Here is a 20,110-nt window from a genome sequence, read left to right on the forward strand (position 1 = left end):
ATAAAATAATTTGTGAATTTTATACGAGTGTTGTTTATTTATTATCAGCCTAAATGTCACTAAATACAAATTCAATAAATTCGAGAGCGGTGCCCGAAATCAAGACTAGACCAAGACAAATTATTATTGAATTATTAATAAATCATTATATTATTAAAATTCAAGACTGAGGCGAGACTGAGATCAAGAGAGACTGGTCTTGAGAGCTACAACACTGTTTCCCACCACTGACCACTTGAAATTAATTAGGCAAATTGGGTGAGTCTACAGTGTCTCAATTAGTGGGGATGAGACGCTCTTCCCCTGTGATTTAGGCTGATAAGACGGGTGTCTTTTTACTTTTTATGAAAATCTTGCCTAATGCATCTTTAAAGCATGAAGGATATTGTGAGTGTTTCCTTGTTGTTCTACAGGTGAGCGGCCGGCATCCGACATGCAACTTCCTGCTGGAGCTGGAGAGAGACCAGGCGGAGTGTCTGAACAGGCTGAGGGAGCAGGACTCCACCGGCAACCCTAAAGGTCACATTCATGAATAAAACCCCAGTCCACACACTGCACAACAGTGAGTCTGTAACGCTTTGCTGCGCAGACTGGATTTTCTCGTGGCTGTCTAAACAGGAAACATGGAGGAAAGGGAGAGTCGGCACACTGAAAGCTGATCCCAAGATGTTTATATTTATTAACACCTAGACAGGCGGCTTTCAGTTTGCAAACTCTACTGATATTCCCTGTTTTGCATTTTGTCCAGCACCTGCTCAAGACTGGGATGTGTGTGATTTTATCCTGTTTTGTCTAAACAGGGAAAAAAAAATCACATTTTCACAATAGGGATGAGTAAACTGGCGAATTAGAGCAGAGATCCAACAGAAACATCTAATGAGGAGGTAATATATCAGCATGCTAAATATTCCAAATACTGGAATAACAAAAATGCTTTTTTATTTGATTTTTTGGCTTGAGAATGAGGCTTTTTAGCCTTCGTAGTAGAGCTTAACAATTAATTGAAAAAAAAAAAAACGCGAAATGAACTGCAATTTCCAAATCGCAGAGGCTGCAATTAATTGCTTAAAAAATTGAAAAATTTAAATCCAGTCATTATGTGCTCACCAGCTGAAACACTGGTGAAGTTTGTTAGCCCATATAACACTCCCACAGCTTCCCAGCACGACTCTGAGTGTTATATCAATATCATAAAATATTATATTATATTAGTGTTATAACAAACTTCACCAGAGTTTCAGCTGGCATGGGGGTGAGCAGATAATGACTGAATTTTCATTTTTGGGTGAACTATTCCTTTAAGAGAGAGGGGCGTCCAGAATGGATTTGTGAACAAGGAGTTTTAGAGCTGCAGGTAATCTTTGGTCCATGAATCAAAACCTTTCATCAGACTCAAACTCAGTAAATCCTGCACACTGACATGTTTTTTTTTTTTACAAAAGCCAGAAATCTCAGCACCTGTTATGGTCATCTTGTGCTCTGGGGCTGTAAAAAGCCTTACTTATTGCCCCTTTAAATCTATAAATGAGACTAACTTCTTCAACTGTTGGCAGCCCTGTGATCTGGCTGCTTGAAGGTCTCTAAAGTTTACTGAGGAAATCTTTAGATCATACCTCACTCTGCCTCAGTCAGAAATGTAAGCAGTGCAGACAGTGTTTATGCGCTCCGACCCCAGCTTAGGGACCATAATTTACACACTATTGTAAACCTCATGATGTACTGCGACGTTCCATGATACAAAGGTATGGATAGTAGTACATGTACACTGCACCACTAGCCTACTGTAACAAGACTTTATCATGGACTGTCATTTCATTTTTTTCCCGCTTCTTCTTCATCTTCTTCTCCTCCTCCTCTTTCTTCATCTTCTTCTCCTCCTTCTTAATCTCCTCTTCCTTCACCTCCTTCTTCTTCTTCTCCTCCTCCTTCCCCTTCCCCTTCCCCTCCTCCTCCTTCTTCTTCTTCTCCTCCTTCATATTCATCTTTTCCTCCTCCTCCTTCTTCATCTTCTTCTCCTCCATCTTCTTCTTCTCCTCCTTCTCCTTTTTCTTCTTTTCCTCCTCCTTCTCCTCCTCCTGCTTCTTCTTCTTCATCTTCATCTTCTTTCTCCTCCTCCTCCTTTGTCTTCTTCATCCTCTTCTCCTTCTCCTCCTCTTTCTTCATCTTCTTCTTCTCCTCCTTCTTAATCTCCTCCTCCTCCTCCTACATCTCCTTCTTCTTCTTCTTCTTCTTCTCCTTTTCCTCCTCCTCCTCCTTCTTCTTCTCCTCCTTCATATTCATCTTTTCCTCCTCCTTCATCTTCTTCTCCTCCTTTTTCTTCTTCTCCTCCTCCTGCTTCTCCTTCTTCTTCATCTTCATCTTCTTTCTCCTCCTCCTCCTTCTTTGTCTTCTTCATCCTCTTCTCCTTCCCCTCCTTCTCCTCCTTCTCCTTCGATTCCCTCTGGTCATATCAGTTCCCAAAAGATTTTTTTGGATTTCAGTAGTTTGATTTCATGAGGTCGGGCCATTATGTCTAATTTACCTTTCTAATTTAGAAAGCCTGTGCATGCCAAACCCCTCTACGAAGCCAAGTTGAGTCTTTCATGATTTCACTGTGGCAGTTTTAGAATTAGAATTAATTTAACAGCGACTTCGTCAACAATTTTCCCCACTAACTTAACTCTGGCAGCAGTTTTTTGGTCACAGCGGGCAAAATCTGAGTCGCTTCACGCTTCTCAATTTAAAGTCAGCGCCCAAATTTAACCTTTTAATAAGTTTGACTGAGTTTTTGTTTAGATAATATTGAGCACTAATGAGACAATTATACACAGCAAGAATCCAATTTCATCAGGAATGAGTCATCCCAAAAAGCAGCAGTACTCGGTAAACACTTTTTTGAACACATTTGTGTGTCTAGTTTGGGACAGTACACATTTATCTTACTTTTCAACACAACATGCTTTAATTTAGTAACAATATATCAACTCAACATATATTGTTATTAGTATACAAAGAGTTTTATTCTAAAATGAGATCCACCAATTGAGAAATGTAACACCTACTCTTACTAAATGATTGTTGGCATTAAAGTAAAACTATTTGATATTATTGAAGTTATTAGCTATTTGGAGCCCTTAAATACAATTTTAGAGGATGTAAACATTATCTTTTTATGTAATCATTATCTTTTTTCCTCAGTGTTTGGGAATTAAACTCTTCATATCATGTGTTGAAAAGTAACACAAATATGTGTTATCCCAAACTACATTAGACACATGGGTGTGTTGAAAATGACACTATATTTGCTTGCTGTGTATAATTGCCCCAGTATTGAATCGGCTTGACATCTGTACAAGAACTCAGTCAGACTTATTAAAAGATCTAATTAGTTTGTTGACTTTAAATTGAGAAGGGTGAGCTCACCTGCTTTTCGCCTGCTGTGTGCAGTGTATCTACCTGTAATATGAAATATGCATAATAATCTGTATAACGTAATGGATCCAGAGTATGTATCTACAGGTTTAATACGCAATCTGTAGTCTTATCTCTGAAGTGCACATCCCTTTAAAAACAAACTCATTTTATTCAGCATTTCACCTCGGACAGACTGAGGACTAAAGCCTAAAACTTTATCCAAACACTGTTGCTTTGAATGGGACATTTCTGGAGAGTTAACGAGCGTGAATTTTCTCTCCAGCGATGTGAGCGGTGGACGGCGAATCCCCCTGCTGTGTTAATTAAGGCTCAATGACATGAAGTAGAGCAAAACAATAACATGGCCCAAATCCTCCGCGGGGGAAAACTGATTGGGAAAACAATTTCTGAGGAGTTGTTTTATGCACTTTGAAGAGTGAATGAGGCTTTCAGGGATTCAGCTGTAGCATCAGCCACTTGGTGAGCGCCTTTGACCAGAGCACCTTACAGTACGATGAGTGGTGCAATCAGTACATAAATGAGAACAACCTTCGACCTTCAATGTAAAAAAAAAAAACTCCTGTGAAAACCTCATTAGGGAAAACAAAGATGAAAGAAACCATGGGCCAAGAGCCTCACAGAGAGGGATCCCCCTTCCAGGACGGTCAGGCGAGCGATGGGTGCTGAGAGTGGGCAGATAAACAAAATTATCTGAATAATCACAATAAAAACACTTGGCTGTATGTCTGACAGCATTTTGGCATGGTATTCAAAAACCCATAATGCTCAAACTTTGTTCAGTAATCAGTGGGTGGTCCAAACGGATATTCGGATATTCTTTGCGTGCAGAAATTTACAAAGGCTGAAGCAGATGGACCAAAGGGAGCGCTTCCATCACTTCCTGCTCTCTGTGGCTCTGGGCGCCATTTCCAAAATAACGATCGCTCTTAGAGGAAAATAAGTGTTTTTAAAGGAACATTTCACCCAAAAATAAAAATTCGGTCATTATCTGCTCATTCTCATGCCAGTACAAACTCGGGTGAATGTTTCTTACCTGGAGTTCTCCAGGCTCGCTGCTGGAGGAGCTTTCTTCCAAACAATTGCAGTAAATGGGGAGCAGGACATTCTGCTTCAAAAAGGGCAACAAATGTCCATAAAATTACTCCATAAAGCTCATGTAGTATAATCCAAGCCTGACGATCGCTCTATATGTGGAAAAAAACGAAATTTGATCCATTATTTCATCGGCATTGCATTTACTTCCGCATTACCAAACCTCACGAGGTTATCGCAAGGTTTGTGTGTGCGTAAATGCAATGCCAATCGACTCGGATTTTCATGAAATAATGGATCAAATTTTGTTTTTTTCCACTTATAGAGTGATCGTCAGGCGTCAGAAGACTTTGATTAAACAGTCCCTCCAGGAACTTGCGATTTTGCGATCGCAATAATTAACGCAAATTCAAGAAATCTCCGCAATATTTGCGAGAGCTTGCAGTTTTGCAAAATTGCCGCAACTTTTCCGCATGAAACGGCCAAATCAACAGACCGCTTGTGATTTGGACCAATTTTCGCATTCGGTGTCGTGGTAACTGACGTCATCGCAGCGCGCATTCAGGTGGAAGATGAACAAAGCTCACCTGCCAACAAAAATTACTGCCATAGACCGTGCAAAACAAAACAAAAGCAGCAAGAATCGAGGTGAGTGCAAAATTCAAGCTCTTGGAAGAGTTAATAGCTTAAACGGAGAGTGGGAGAGAATAGGGGGAGGCTGTGTGTGTGTGTGTGTGTGTGTGTGTGTGTGTGTGTGTGTGAGTGAGTGAGTGAGTGAGTGAGAGAGAGAGAGAAAACATTTTTTTTCCTTTGCTTGCAATTTTTCCCAATTCCCGCAATTTTACCGCGAAAAGAGCACATAAAACCTGGCAAATTGTATCGCAATTTTTGAGAAAAGCTGCAGCAAAATCAAGCATTTTTGGCCGCAATAATCACAAAAAAACTCTGCGAAATCCTGGTGGGACTGATTATACTACACGAGCTTTATGGAGTTATTTTATGGAGATTTGTTGCCCTTTTTGAAGCAGAACGTCCTGCTCCCCATTCACTGCAATTGTTTGGAAGAAAGCTCCTCCAGCGGCGAGCCCGAGTTTGTACTGGCATGAGAATGAGCAGATAATGACCGAATTTTAATTTTTGGGTGAACTATTCCTTTAAGTGTGATTCTGCAAAAGGTTCGTTCATTCATCTCTGCATGTTTCTCAAAGCAGCAATTTGCAGCAGCAAGCCGTCCATTTGAAGGCAAACACACCCTTACTTTCCACTGAGCTGCTTCAATGTGACTCTACTTCCTGTTTACAGTCGTGCCTCCTTTGCGGAATAAGCGCTTCATGCCGGGAGCACCGTAACACTTTACGTGCCGCCAAACGCGTAATTTGTCGTGTTCGTTTCCCGTATTTCTTTGAGATCAGGCTGCACCCGCGGCTCAAGCGGAGCTGCCCAGTAGCCGCCAGCAGAAGACTGTGGTTGTACTGGGCAGCTCCCAATGCGGCGGGGGGGGGGGGGGGCGCGTACAGCTGTGTGAATGTGAAGCAGGGCGATGCTGGAAAAGTGCTCCGCTCTCGGGCCAACTGTCCTTGAATAAATATAGGTTTGAAATGACGCTGTGCATTTGATCTCGCCTCGCTTGGAGGCTTTAAACCGGCGGGTTCTGTGTTGTGAATGCACAGTGTGTTCCTAAGTGTTTCGGTGAAAGCGTAGAGAGAAAGCGCCGGAACACTTAGTAGATAGATGGAGTGGATTTCATGCACCGGTGAGCCTGGCTCTGCATCCGAGCCCCCCATAGACATCTGTTCAGTTTCAGCTCTTCGTCTTCTCTTCCTCTGTTGTCCTCTCCTACGCTTCCTCTCTCTCTCTCACTCTTGCTTCCTCTCTCTCTCCATCCTCTCTCTGTCTCACTTTCTCTCGCCCCGCCTCTCCCTCCGTTTCCTCCTCTTTTGTTGTCTTGTCCTTTCGTTTTCCATCTCTTCCATTTAGTCTCCCGCTCTCTCTCTCTGTACCTTTTGTTCTCCCTTCCTCTCTCTCGTCTCTTCTCATCCTTTTGTTTCCTATCTCTCCTTCCATTTCGTCTCTCACTCTCTCTCACTTTCTTTTCTCCGTCTCGCTTTCCCTCTCTCTCTTTTCCTCTTTCGTTCCATCGGACTTTTGTTTCCTCTTTCCTACATTTGGTTTCTCTCCTGCTCTCCCTTTCTTACTTTCTCTCTTTCTCCATCCGTCTCCCTCTCTTCCTCTTTTCATCCTCTGTTGTCCTCTCCTACTCTCTCTCTCTCTCTCACTCTTGCTTCCTCTCTCTCTCCATCCTCTCTCTGTCTCACTTTCTCTCGCCCCGCCTCTCCCTCCGTTTCCTCCTCTTTTGTTGTCTTGTCCTTTCGTTTTCCATCTCTTCCATTTAGTCTCCCGCTCTCTCTCTCTCTCTGTACCTTTTGTTCTCCCTTCCTCTCTCTCGTCTCTTCTCATCCTTTTGTTTCCTATCTCTCCTTCCATTTCCTCTCTCACTCTCTCACTTTCTTTTCTCCGTCTCGCTTTCCCTCTCTCTCTTTTCCTCTTTCGTTCCATCGTCCTTTCGTTTCCTCTTTCCTACATTTGGTTTCTTTCCTGCTCTCCCTTTCTTACTTTCTCTCTTTCTCCATCCGTCTCCCTCTCTTCCTCTTTTCATCCTCTCATCCTTTTGTTATCAATTTCTCCTTCATTAAGTCTCTCCCTCTCTTTGTCTTCCTCTCTCTCTATCTCTTGCTCTCTCTCCCTCCATCTCTTCCTCTTTCATTCTCCTGCCCTTTTTGTTTTCTATCTCTTTTTCCATCACTTTCTCTCTTTTCCTCGTTTGTTGTCTCGTCTTCATTTAGTCTCCCTCCCTTTCCTCTCTCACTCTTCCTTGCTCTCTTTTCCTTTCTTTCTTGTCTTTTTGTTTTCCATCCCTCCTTCACTTACTCTCTCTTCCTCTGTCTCTTTATCCTCCCCTCTGTCCCTCCCTCCCTCTTTTCCTCTTTCGTTCTCTCGTCCTGTTGGTTTCCAACTCTTCTCCACTTACCGTCTCTCCTGCTCTCTCTATCTCCCTCTCTTGCTCTTTCTCATACTCGTTCTTTCGTTTTCCCCTGTATTTAGTCTGTCACACCCTCTTGGTTTTGTCTCTTTCTCTCTCTCCCTCCCTTGCTTTCTTTTCCTCTTTATTTCAATTTTCCATTTCTCCATTTAGTCTTTTCCTCTCTCATCCCCCTCTCTCTTTTCCTTGCATTCTCTCATCCTTTCATTTATATCTCTCCTTCACTTAGTGTTTCTCTTCCTGTCTTCCCCTCTCTTCCTCTCTCATTTCCTCTTTTACTTTCTCATCCTTCTGTTTGCTATCGCCCCTTCTCCTAGCCCTTCTCTCTCTCTCTCTCTCTCTCATTCTCCCTCTTGTCGTCTTTTGTTTTCCGTCTCCCCTCCACTCCCACTGAATTCTAAACAGCACAGAAAACAACTGGAGACAGTCGGTAAATCCAATTTGCTCTTTAAAGCCTCTCTCCCTCCCTGTTTCTCTCACTTTTTCTTTTCCTTTCTCATCTTGTTCTTTCATTTGCCATTTCTCCTTCACTTATTCCCTCTCTTCCCTCTGTCTCTCTGCCTCTTTATCCTTCTCTTGTTCTATAGGGTCTCAAACTTCGCTGATTGATTCCTTAAATATTCATTACTATGAAAAACATAACTTGAACTTTAACTTCAGAATGTCAATTCAGTCTGAGAGTTAAAACACAAGGGTAAAATATTAATGGCAGGAAAAACTCCATGCTCTTCAGCCAAATGCAAATAGAAATATTTGCAGAGTGCTGATGGACTCTGCAGTGTGGTAGTTTTTACATTTAACATTTTATTTGGTGAGTTTATCCAGAGCCACTACAGTGAGGTCAAGAGTAGAATAAGCTTCAATTCCTAGATCATCAACCAAGCAACCGGTTTTAAGGGTCAGAGCCGCAGTGCTCAGACAGTAGATGGAGCAAATTACCCTGTCCTTAACCTCTTAACCTTCCTTCAGATGCAACAAGAAAAAAATGTCTCGGTGGCATGAAAAACAAAGTCAATGGAAGGAGGCAAACGGCGTAAATTGAGGTGAAGAGGCATTTGCTCCAAGTGAAATTTTTCAATTTGAACAAGAAATTCCTCAGAGTAAAATGAAATCCAATCAGCTTCAAGCAGGACTCAAACAGGAAGTGTCCACTGGGTATTTGTAACTAGTAACACTCAAAAAGTTTGTAAAAGCTAGACTCCCTAAAGAAAACATTGGTGGTCTTGCTACCAAGCCGGGTGTCTAAGGATTAAAATGCAGCACGATGGAATAAAAACATATAATGCTGAAGCAGGTTTCAACTAATGTACATTGTCTCATCAAGAAAGATGTCAACCAATCTGTTGTGTCAAGTGGTGTCATCAAACTCGCTGATGTGTGCAGTATTGTTTGTTTCACACGTGCAAAACAAGTAAGGTTTTTACTTCCCCATAGCACAAAATGACCATAATATATCGGGGGCTTGATAGTGTTGTTAATCAATGCCATTGACCAGTATCCAAAATTAACTTTTTGGATCACCTGCGATGGGCTGGTAAACTGAAAGAAATGAAAATAAATTTTTAGAACCATTTTCGTAATATTTGGTGATATTCTCTTTGCATCCTGACAGCTATCAATAAATCAAATGCTCGGAGAAAAAAGATCCGGTCTCTGTGGCTGTCCCAGGCCCTGACATCAGCCGCTCCAAAATCCAAAATCAGGGCGCCTGAATCTTGACATCCAATCAGGACAGCTCTCTGCGCGGAGGCGGTCCTAGCTGCCTGTCAATCACACGCGCTCATAGCTCAGTCTAGGCCTGAGTCCTGACCAGCCTGCAAACTGCAGAGAGAAAACTAATATGTCCACAGAAGAGATGAGGTGAAACAGCTATAATCCAAACTGAATACTGGGACTGGAATGAACTTGTTGTGTAAGGAAGCGACTTGTTTCCACATTCAGGTCAGTCAGCTGGTGCTAGCCAGCTGTAGCTCTGGCTCTGACACTGTGTTAGCTAATCTGTGTGACAAAAAAAGTATTTTTTCAGTAGACTGAGCTAGCAGAGCTGTTTTTATGTGTAAAATATTTGAAACTTATTAAGTTTGGTGTTTAGTTACTCTTTAATGTATGTTTTCCATAGAAATATCTCACCCTACCCATTTTCAATCCTAATTCCTGTATAGAATCAGATACTGTGTGAAACTATAAACAATGTGTTATAGCTGAATACAACTATCACATTGCCATTACTATAGTCTAAACACATCATGTCATGGAAACAGGTTAAAAACAACGAGCTGGTTTGTTGAGTTTCTCACCTCCTCTGGCTGCGTGTTCATTTTTTTTTTACGCGACACTAATAGGTTTCTTTTTATAGCTGTTATTTGTTTTTGTTTTTTCACAGAAGGATGGGTAAATTTTCACCAAGCAGACCGTCTCCGTTCTTCTGTCGCTAAAAAGCCTTGTTGACTGTTGTGTTTGCCGTCAGCGCTTTCGCACCCCTTTAGATCCGTGGCGAAGAGCTATTTTGGGAGACCATGTTGTGGGGAAAACACTCGAGGGGAGACTAGAATAAAATCCAGTCAGATGTGATTCTATTGTGTCTGTTTTGTGTTGAATGATTAGTCCATAAGCTGGTATCTGTCTGGGAGAAATAAAACATAAATAAATGTCATGATGTTAGCAACATTTCCGATAGCGATATGAAAGACTTGTGTTTCAGAAAAGATTGATTCTATATGGGAAACTTTATCTATAAATCTGTAAAACAATAATGGCATCGTACTTTGTCTGAATGATATCTGAGTTTGTTTTGAAATATGTCTGTTATACACATGTTGTAAGTGATATATGAATGTGTCTGATTTTCTCATGTGAACTAGGCATCTAGAGCCCACTGACTGAAATCAAATCAAATCTATAAAAGTTGGTTCATTATTTAACAATTTTCCATGATGCCGCCTTTGGTTCTGTTGCACAGGGCTGGGATGCAAAGGATCATGGGACAACATAGCATGCTGGGAGCGGGCTGAGATCGGAGAGACCGTCACCATCCCCTGTCCCCGCGTCCTCAAGACATTATTCGGCAGAAACGGTAGGCTGTTTATTCAAATCGCGCTGAAAGAAAAGCGTGAAGGCACTCCTCCTTCCGTTTATCAAACACTGAAATGCCTTCACTTGGGAAACATACCAACATGCTTGAAAAAGGCGTGTTGAGGCATGTGTGGGATTAGTTCAGTTTAGCTTTCTTTTCATTCAATTCTTCTTGCATTTCATTAAAAATCGTGTTGATTTAATGAGCGCTCGCAAAGAGAGAGGCGGAGAGACTTTATAAAAACATTGATTCAACATGAATATGGAAGACATGCCCTCATTTGTTTGCACCTTCACTCTATTAAGACTGGGAAAAGAAGCTGCAAACTGTAGGTGGGACTCCCTCTGACTTTCTCTTTCTTTCTTTCTTTCTTTGTTTCTTTCTTGTTGTTGTTGTCACAACCATCACATGACAAAAAGTAGATTTTCCTATTTGCTACATTTCTACACACTATGTAACCCTGACCTAACCTGACCCTGTCTCTAACATTAAGCGTCAGTGGCGGGAGGGGCTTATTTGAATATTAATGAGATATGGAGGAAGTGGTTGTAGAGGAATCTTCTCCAACTCTGTCGCTCCGTCTGGGAAAAGAGTTTTAGGTGGTTTTCACACAAGCATCGTTTGGTCCGGACTTTAAGACCTTTTTGCTAAGTTCGGATCATTTTGACAGGTGTGAACGCGCCATGCGGACCAAAGTCTTGCAAAAGGTTCGCCAAAAATCGGCGGTCTCTGTCCTCTTCCGTTCGGACCGTGATGCGGATCATTTTGGTGTGAAAGCAACTTTGATAAAGTCCGAACCAAACAGAGGAAATGACAACATATGTGTAATGATTTGCTCTTTCACAGCGGGTTGTTTGGGTTGTTTTTAGTCAAATTACAGAGAGTTTCCGACTCTAGCTGCTCGGTGTTGTAGCGACGGTGGAGTCAGTAGTGATATTCTTTTCTCCTTTTTCGGTTGGTAAGGAGACGCTATTTTTCTTCAGTTGAACACGTCACATCCATCGCCTCGGTCAATATTTTACGAAAACGAACATGCACTCACCTATGCAGAGGCACTGTTGACAGGAGAGTACAATGACAAGTTGTAGCATCAACAAGTCCTCCAACCCATACGACCACATAGATCATTTGTTCCTACCCTCTAATACGACCCACAGGAGCGTTTCCAACGTGATCTCACAAAAATACGTGAAATGAAAACAACCTGGGTTATGGTTATGGTTAGGCAACTAAAACAACTTGGTTAAGGTTAGGAAAATGGTTTGGTCAGGGTTAAATTTGGAAACGCTGGAAATCGAACCCCGGTCGCCGACATCGAAGGCAAACGTATACGCCCGTCCGCCATCCCCGACCACAACGCCCTGACTTTCCACCGTGTTATTTCAATATTGAGAGAGAAACGTGACGTCACGTGACATGGACGCAGACCAACGTAGCACATTGTCGTTATTTACACGACCGCTAGAGGTCGCTTAACTTTAAAATGTAACTATAGGTCGTAATAAGCTGCTTGAACAAACGACCTATGGGCTCGTTTTTTGGGGGAGGACAGGCTCTGTAGCATTATAATGTCCGGCCTCTGGATGTCATTCTAGTTTGATTTTTTTTTGTACTCCTTTCAAGATATCTGTCCTATAGTTCCGCTTGATGGTGTTGGTCTGAAACAAACCGGACCAGTACAATGTAACAACCTAGCGAACTCCAGTTTGGACTTTAAGTGGACTTTGCGGTGTGAAAGCGCCCTTAGGTGAAGCAGCCAGAAACACTCCTTTGTCCATGTTGCAGCTGAACTGAGCTGCATGTTGGGAAAAAAATTGCGGGGGGGGGGGTGTTAATTCCAAAGTTTATCAAAATATCATTGGATGAAATGTTTGTCTTCGCCCCCAAGTGCAGGATGAGTCATCAACAGAAATGTGCTGTTTACTGGAAAGAGACACTTTGTTCATTTTGATACAAAATTTCTAGAAATCATCATTTGTGGTCATTTTTTTGGCCTGTATTGGTGAACAGGTGAACTCTAAGTACAGCAACATTGCCAATAAGGTAAAAAAATACTATCTATAAACTACTTTTCACACTGCTGCACCACCTGAAACTCCGTAGGCTTTTAGTGACACATTATAGTCGCTTGATAGTAAGTTGAGTTTTGGCATTGACCTGCGATCTTTCTTTCCATCTCACACCGTTCCACCTCGTTTGTCTCCTCTCTGTGAATGTGTGCAGTGAATTCCCCCCTGAATCCGTACTATTCTTCCAGCCAGAGACCAGATGGCGGTGTGGAGTTCCACCCCGAGCCATGTTCTCATTTCCATTGATGTTATATGTTATGTAACGTTATGTAAGCACCCGCCGGCTTGTTCAAAGCAAAAAGCTCCCACCGCCGCCGCTTCCCCCGTTCGGGACGCCCCCCAAACCCCCCGAAAGTTACTAATTTTACAGAATTAGTAAATGACCCGTTTTCTCTTTCAGTGAACTTTTAGGACGCGTTCCATTACGTAAAGATTTCTCCTCGCCTCCTCGGTGAAAAGTCACGGGGGAAACGAGGAGGAGAGGAAGCGAGTGAAGCGGGTCCTGCCGAGTGAAGTGACGTTTGAAGCGAGGCGTTGAGGCTCCTCCCACACAGGATGACAGCTGTCACATCATTCCAAGGCTCATGCCTCATCCACATAGAAACGTTTCACAAAGTTAAGATAAATGTGTAATTCATCTGAACTATGTCAAAAATAATCTTTTAGGTTCTACCTCCATCAGGTAGAACACCTAAAAGATTTTTCTTTTTTTTAATGTGGTTTTTAATGATTCATTGATGATAAAATCGTAGACATAGCACCTTTTTTTATTGCAGCTATAGAGGAGATACAGTAATATTATTAGCAATTGATTAACATAAACCCCAAAAATGAATAAATGAAAAATACATAAAGCATAAGAATTATTATGATACAATAACCTAATATAAATAATTCTAATAATATTATAATACTGTTATTTAAGTTCCTGGCGGTTGCCATCCCTTTTTTAAATCATCCCCTCCTTCCTTCCCTATCCCTTCCTCATCCATCCTCCTAACCACCTCACCCCTCCTTCCCTTTTGTCCTAAAAAACAAACAAACAAACAAACAAAAAACATTCCCCATGTCTCCTCTTAAGCCCCTCCTTCACTCCCAAGGCTTCCCTCTCCCACCCATAACCTTCAACCCATGGGCGACTTCCACTAATCCAACATTTACATAACTGTAGACACAGAGCATGGTGACGGCGATCCTATTAATTTAGAGATCAATTTTCATTATTTGCTCCCAAAAATGATTAACTGGGCTGCAGTGCCACATCCTATGTAAAAATGTCCTAATTTGATTTGAGTCACGGTTTTCATTAGATATCTTCTTTTAGGTAGAAACGATGCACAAATTTACAGTGCGTTGACTGATGATTCAAATTCTGTGAGGCACATGAGATATTTCTCCAAACTCTGTCCCAGTTTATAGAGGGATTAAAGATATAAAAGACATTTCTAACACTCAAGAAATGTCTTAAACTGATGTGTGTCATGAATTACCACAGATCTGTAAGAACATAATGTGCAAAAATAGACAATGAAAGGCTGTTAATGAGGTTTAGTAAAAATGTATTATCCCCAAAGGGAAATGCCTTGGCAACCCACACAAACACAATACACAAGAAAGATTAATAGAGAATGAGAGACGCATCAAGGTTTTCAAACACAGCAAACAAACAGCTCACTCAGAGAAGACACAGTGATTCCAGCAAGAGAGAAATGTGCTGGCCTTGATGTGAAAATGTCATTTCATGGCACCTATATCATGTCCCGGCTTATGAATATGACCGGAATGACAACAGAGGTATGTCTTAATTGCAGAGCAAGTAAAAAAAAAAAAAAATCTGGGCAGAAATTTTGTCCTTTAAATGATCACCCAAAAATGCTAAAAACAGTGTCATAAATAATCATGTCACAGAGATTAATCAGCTGCAGCGTCTCCTCCTCTGTCCCTGTAATCACATTATGTGACAGCTCAGCTACTTCTGCCTATAGGGGAAACTTTTATATCCTGTAAGTCAAACAGAGCTGTCAGCATATGAATATTTAAGATAACAGCTAACAAATGTTACTCTTTGAACTTAGGCTGTCAATCAAATTAAGGGGCGGAGCTTCATCTCCAAGCCGCTGCACTGAGATTTGGATGTAAACATTGCAGCTTGTAAACATTAAAAATTAAGACATTCCGAATGTCTTTGATGGTAATAAATCAGTTCAACATATTCACTGGGGTCTAACAACATACTCTACATCTGTACGAGTGAAATCATGAAAGTAAACAAATCCACGTTGTTTACAGGGAAAACAATGTACCTCAGGTAGTGATTTTTTTTTCACTACCTGAGGTAGAACTCTTCAATTTAATCTTGGATTGAGTCATAAAATCTTACAGTGAAAATACTAAGTGAAAAAAAAAAGTCCACGTTTCATCGCAATTCAGTCCTTTTCAAGCATTTCTAGAATTAAGAAAGTGTGCCACATTGCCAGAGTGGGACTCAATTCCCTGTATAGATCAATGGGTAGCAGGGGTGGACTTACTGATTTTGGGGGCCCTAAGCAAAGGCAAGCATGGACCCCCCTGAATCTCAACTATCTTGCTTTTTAATCCATCCTTTCTAGATATAAACTTGGGTAGCTTTGCTTATTATTTTTTTAACTTCTCTCAACTACTGATGCAGTGGCAAGGGGTTTACATTAGTTTTATTCTTGTCTTTTGTGGGGCCCGAACCCAGAACGTTGTGTTTACATCAGGGGTCTCAAACTCAATTTACCTGGGGGCCGCTGGAGGCAGAGTCTGGGTGAGGCTGGGCCGCATCAGGTATTTGTTAAAAAAAATCCAATCTTCTCAAATGTCTTTATTTTTATTTTTTAACACAAAATAAGATTTAAACGTCTTTATTAACAGTTCTTTAACCTCAATGGGTTCTTCTGAATATGAATTGTCCTGAACATGAATGGAACATTGAAGAACATGAACTGTTCTTCTGAACATGGCTTTTCCGCTTTTTGAACGTCATTTCCGCTTCTTTTTCCTGTGACAGCAGCACGGTGGTCGGCGGATAATAGCCCGGTAGCAGTCTCCTTTGTTTTTGCGCTCGATGTTCATGTCTTTCATGATGACATGAACACCATGGCATTTGTAGATGGTAGAAAGTACCGGGATAGCGAGCGCAAAAAGGCGACTGCTCCCGGAGTGTTATCCGCCGTGCTGTTGTTACAGGAAAAAGAAGCGGAAATGACACCGTGCTGTTGTTGTTGTTGTAAACGTAGTCATAGAAACAAAAAAAACAAATGACATCATATAGAAATATATGTAGTGTTCATCGTGTGAGGCAATGCAAATAGCGCGATGCAAATAAAAAATAATGACCCACAAATAACGGTGCGACCCTATAATTGGTCCGGGTTACCGGGGACTGTTATCGCCGACGGACAGGTGTCGCTATGTGACTGCAGACTACATTAGGCTACATTGAGTTCCTTACTTTTCTTTTATCCCGCCGCGTACGCATCACTTTGATTTATTTTGTCAGAGAGAGACATATATACGTATAATGTCCCGCTGGGCAGCAACTTAAAAAACTTTTTTTTGGAAGTGTTGTGAACGCAGCGCGCTGGGACGAATGTCCGCGTGTGCCCAATAGAAACGAGGCAGCCAGCCAGGCACGGAAGAAAACTCTCCATGGCAACGCTGCTGTAACTTTCACTCATTGAGAAATGTTTCTCTGCTTGCATCAAGCCCGGTCGATGTCCCACCCCCGAGAGCCATATACCCCACCGTGATTGGTAGGTTCGTTCAGCTCCGCACACAATACTGTAAAGTGCCATCCATATAAAACTTGCGGGCCGCACTAACATTAAACTTTCATATTAAGGTGGGGGCCACAAAATATCGTCTCGCGGGCCGCAATTGGCCCGCGGGCCGCGAGTTTGAGACCCATGGTTTACATGGTACGTGTCTTGGACCGCTGAGCCACAAGGATGCCACCGACAATTAATTTTTGACATTGTCCAATGGGTTTTGAATGAGGCAAAGTGGTCCAACCCATAGAGGAACATGCAGCCCTTCAAGTGAAAACATGAAAATCACAGTTACAAGGTTTTCACACAACAACAGCGATATGTTAATTTTATTCATACAACCCCAGTGATACATTTGATCACATTCTCTGCATTCACTGCAGGTGCCAGCGAAACAGCAGGGGTCTCCTGTGCCTCAGCCAAGCAAACCTGGTGATGAAATCAATTTGGACAGGGGAGACGTGGCCATATAATTGACTGAGAGCTAACGCTGTGCCTGTCTTCGTTACACAAAATCGAAGATTATCCTGCACTCTCCAAAAAATGTACGAGCTGCGCTTTTATCCAGCATTCAGAAAGAAACTGTTTCAGCTACACAGAGTTCATCAGCATCATCAGACATGTTCATTGTAACTAGGGTATTGGCTTTTTATTAAAAGTTGAATATTAGATAGTGTCTTTGTCCAAGACTAATAAGATGGAGGTTCCTCCCTGATCAGCCCCCCCCCTCCCAATTTACTCAACAGCATCAGGGGCAACAATCAGTCCAAATGGATTATGTCAAAATATCCAGTATTCAAAAAGTATCCAGCTTAACATACTAATTTGACAAGCTTCATTTAAACATTAGGTTAGTCTAAATACAAACTTGTACTTAAGGTGCATGTGTAGCCAATGTGTTTTCTTACTGTTGACTGACACAAAGCTTGAGGTTTTTGCCTTGTTGAGAAGGTTAAAGGTCACCACTGCTCTCATAACTCGGAAACTTGGGTAGCAAAATTTTTCCGACTTAATCATCTGACTTTGGAGGGCAATCATGTGAGATTTCCATGTAGGAAATTAGTTTTTCCGATATATCGGATAGCACATGAATGCACAGTTAGTTATAGCTAGCCTACCTTGTGGTTTGCAAGTGATTTTCAGGGAATGTGTTACTACTCAAAAGCAGTCAGGGAACTAACATTACTGGCAGCCTGTTTCACAAGCTAATGTTTGAATATCCCAGCGTTAGCTAGTTATTTGTGCTGCAACATCACATAACGGTATAAGCGGTTGCTAAGGTGAACTGTATTTTGGTGTTAGCTAACAAGTGACTAGTGTTATGGAATAGTGGTAGCTAGCTATATCAGTAACAGCACACATCAGGGATAGCGGTAGCTAGCTAAGTGTGTGGCGTACAAGGCTAACGCAGCTGTAGGTAATGCTAATTAACATTAGCAAAGTTAGCGTTAGCAACATAATTTGATTTGGAGTTTTATCTGTGGTATTATCAACTACTAGTCTACTTGTGTTGCCAAAACACATAGATATTGATAACTATTAATATAAAATGTACACAAGTAAAAGCAATTTTACACATAATTCTCAGAATATTTACCGATACACAACAGAATGTGTTTGTAATGTGTTTTTGCTCCATTTGCAGTGAATGTAAGCAGGGGCGGCACATAATTTGTTTTAATTTTGTGCTATCGATCATTTTGAAAGAGAAGGTGTCACTTTTCTCTAATGGTGGATATCACATTTTGGAACAAAGCTCTCGGTGTGGGAGTTAATTAAGTGTGGAGATAATTAGCTGTGTTTATTTACCGATACACAACAGAAAATGAATCAAAATCAATAAAAATAAAACTTTTTCACAGCAGTATTCAGTTTGACCGGCCAATATTCATCCTTGTTTTTCTTTTCATCAGTTTTCATCAGGAAAAGCACGTCTTACAGGGAGATAGGCAGTGTAAAAGAAAACACATCTCATTCTCAATCTGATCTTGTCTCTCTCCCTCTCTCTGTATTCTGACCCTTGTGGAAGTTGGAAATGCTTCATATCCACCTCACGTTCAAACATCCTACTTTCGAACATCCCAAAAAGTTTTCTATACATTAGAAACACAGGAACAGTAGCATCAATCCAAAAACGTTTGGGGCGAGGAAAGCAATCTCACAAATCTAGATTACATCTGTTTATGCCCCAGACGAACGCCTCTGTGCATCTGCATTGTCAACAACAGCCAGCAGCAATGAAAGATTAATAGTCCAGCCCACATTCGTCCCTCTTCACAACTGACATCGCTGCGACGCTCGGGGAGCTGGGAGGGGAAAGTGAAAGAGCCAAAGTATATGGAAAAGTATCATTTGTTTGGGAAAAAAGTTTTTTTTTAATTTATATTTTGATTGGAATTTGATGTCTATGTTTTCTAACATGCTGCTTTTTCTGTAATGTGTATATCTGTTCAGAGGTCATATTTATCAGCGACAGTAGAGGTAAAAAAAAAGGCCTACATCTACTTCAGTTGAATTATTTCTCAGGTCATTTTAAAGGAGTACAATGAGTTCTTGAGAGATCAGTCCATTGGTCAAGTGATGAGAAGTGAGAACACAGACACCAAAATCATATGTGTCCCCGGTAGATCATTTGCTCCAGTGATATGCTTTAGCATGTATATTGAGTGATAGTAGGCTCCATGCTAACACTTTAGCATACACAATAGTGCGTCATAGTATAGGCTCCATGCTAACACTTTAGCATAGACTATATTGAGTGATAGTAGGCTCCATGCTAACACTTTAGCATACACTATATTGAGTGATAGTAGGCTCCATGCTAAACTTTAGCATAGGCTACACTATATTGCGTGACAGTAGGCTCCATGCTAACCCTTTAGCATAGACTGTATTGAGTGACAGTAGGCTCCATGCTAACCATTTAGCATAGACTGTATTGAGTGACAGTAGGCTCCATGCTAACACTTTAGCAAACACTATACTGCGTGATAGTATAGGCTCCATGCTAACACGTTAGCATACACTATATTGAGTGATAGTAGACTCCATGCTAATTTCATGGATCAGGCTGTCTGTCGGTCAAACATATTATATTTATATTATTTATCTCAGACACCACTGGTCTGATTTTGACAAAACGTGAAAGGAAGATACATTTTGGCTCTGTGTTCTGGTGTTAAAAAAACAATACAGATTCGCCTGATAAAGGTGCTATAATTAAAGGTCAAAACTTTGAAAGGCCTTATAACTCCTACACCTAAGTCTGATTGATATGAAACTTGCTACTTAAATCCGATTATCCTTACAGGAGCGCTACAATTAAAGGTCAAAATGTCAAATTTTGAAAGGCCATAACTGCTACACCACCGGTCCAATTGTGATGAAACTTGGAGGGATGATGCATCTTGTTATTTATTATCCTAAGGGGCTTCTGCAACATTCGTGGGGGACGACATGTTTACTTGGTCTTCCTCTCACAGTGAACATAAGCAGGAGCTGCTTGTAATTTGTTAATGTTAGGTGTAATTTTTTCAAAAGGTGGAGATCTCATTTTGGAATTAAACTCTTCATATTGAGACAGAAAAGACACTTAGGTGCATCTCCACATGTTTTCTCACAGTGTGCCAGTGTGTGTGTGTGTGTGTGTGTGTGTCAGTATCAGTATCAGCTGTGAACGTTGGCAAGTTTC

The 20,110-nt window shown here is 41.3% G+C and overlaps 1 protein-coding gene across 1 annotated transcript in view; it reads left to right on the forward strand.

Annotated features, from left to right (window-relative positions):
- LOC139931438 (vasoactive intestinal polypeptide receptor 2-like) overlaps positions 1–20,110 on the forward strand; it is a 141,464-nt gene that overhangs the window by 37,804 nt on the left and 83,550 nt on the right. Inside the window, exons 3-4 of the mRNA XM_078287891.1 lie at positions 414–519; positions 10,446–10,559. Of these exons, the coding sequence (XP_078144017.1) occupies positions 414–519; positions 10,446–10,559 (220 nt within the window). The remainder of the gene's footprint in view (positions 1–413; positions 520–10,445; positions 10,560–20,110) is intronic.

Source organism: Centroberyx gerrardi, chromosome 13 (genome assembly GCF_048128805.1).
Source record: "Centroberyx gerrardi isolate f3 chromosome 13, fCenGer3.hap1.cur.20231027, whole genome shotgun sequence".
NCBI classification, from domain to species: Eukaryota; Metazoa; Chordata; class Actinopteri; order Beryciformes; family Berycidae; genus Centroberyx; species Centroberyx gerrardi.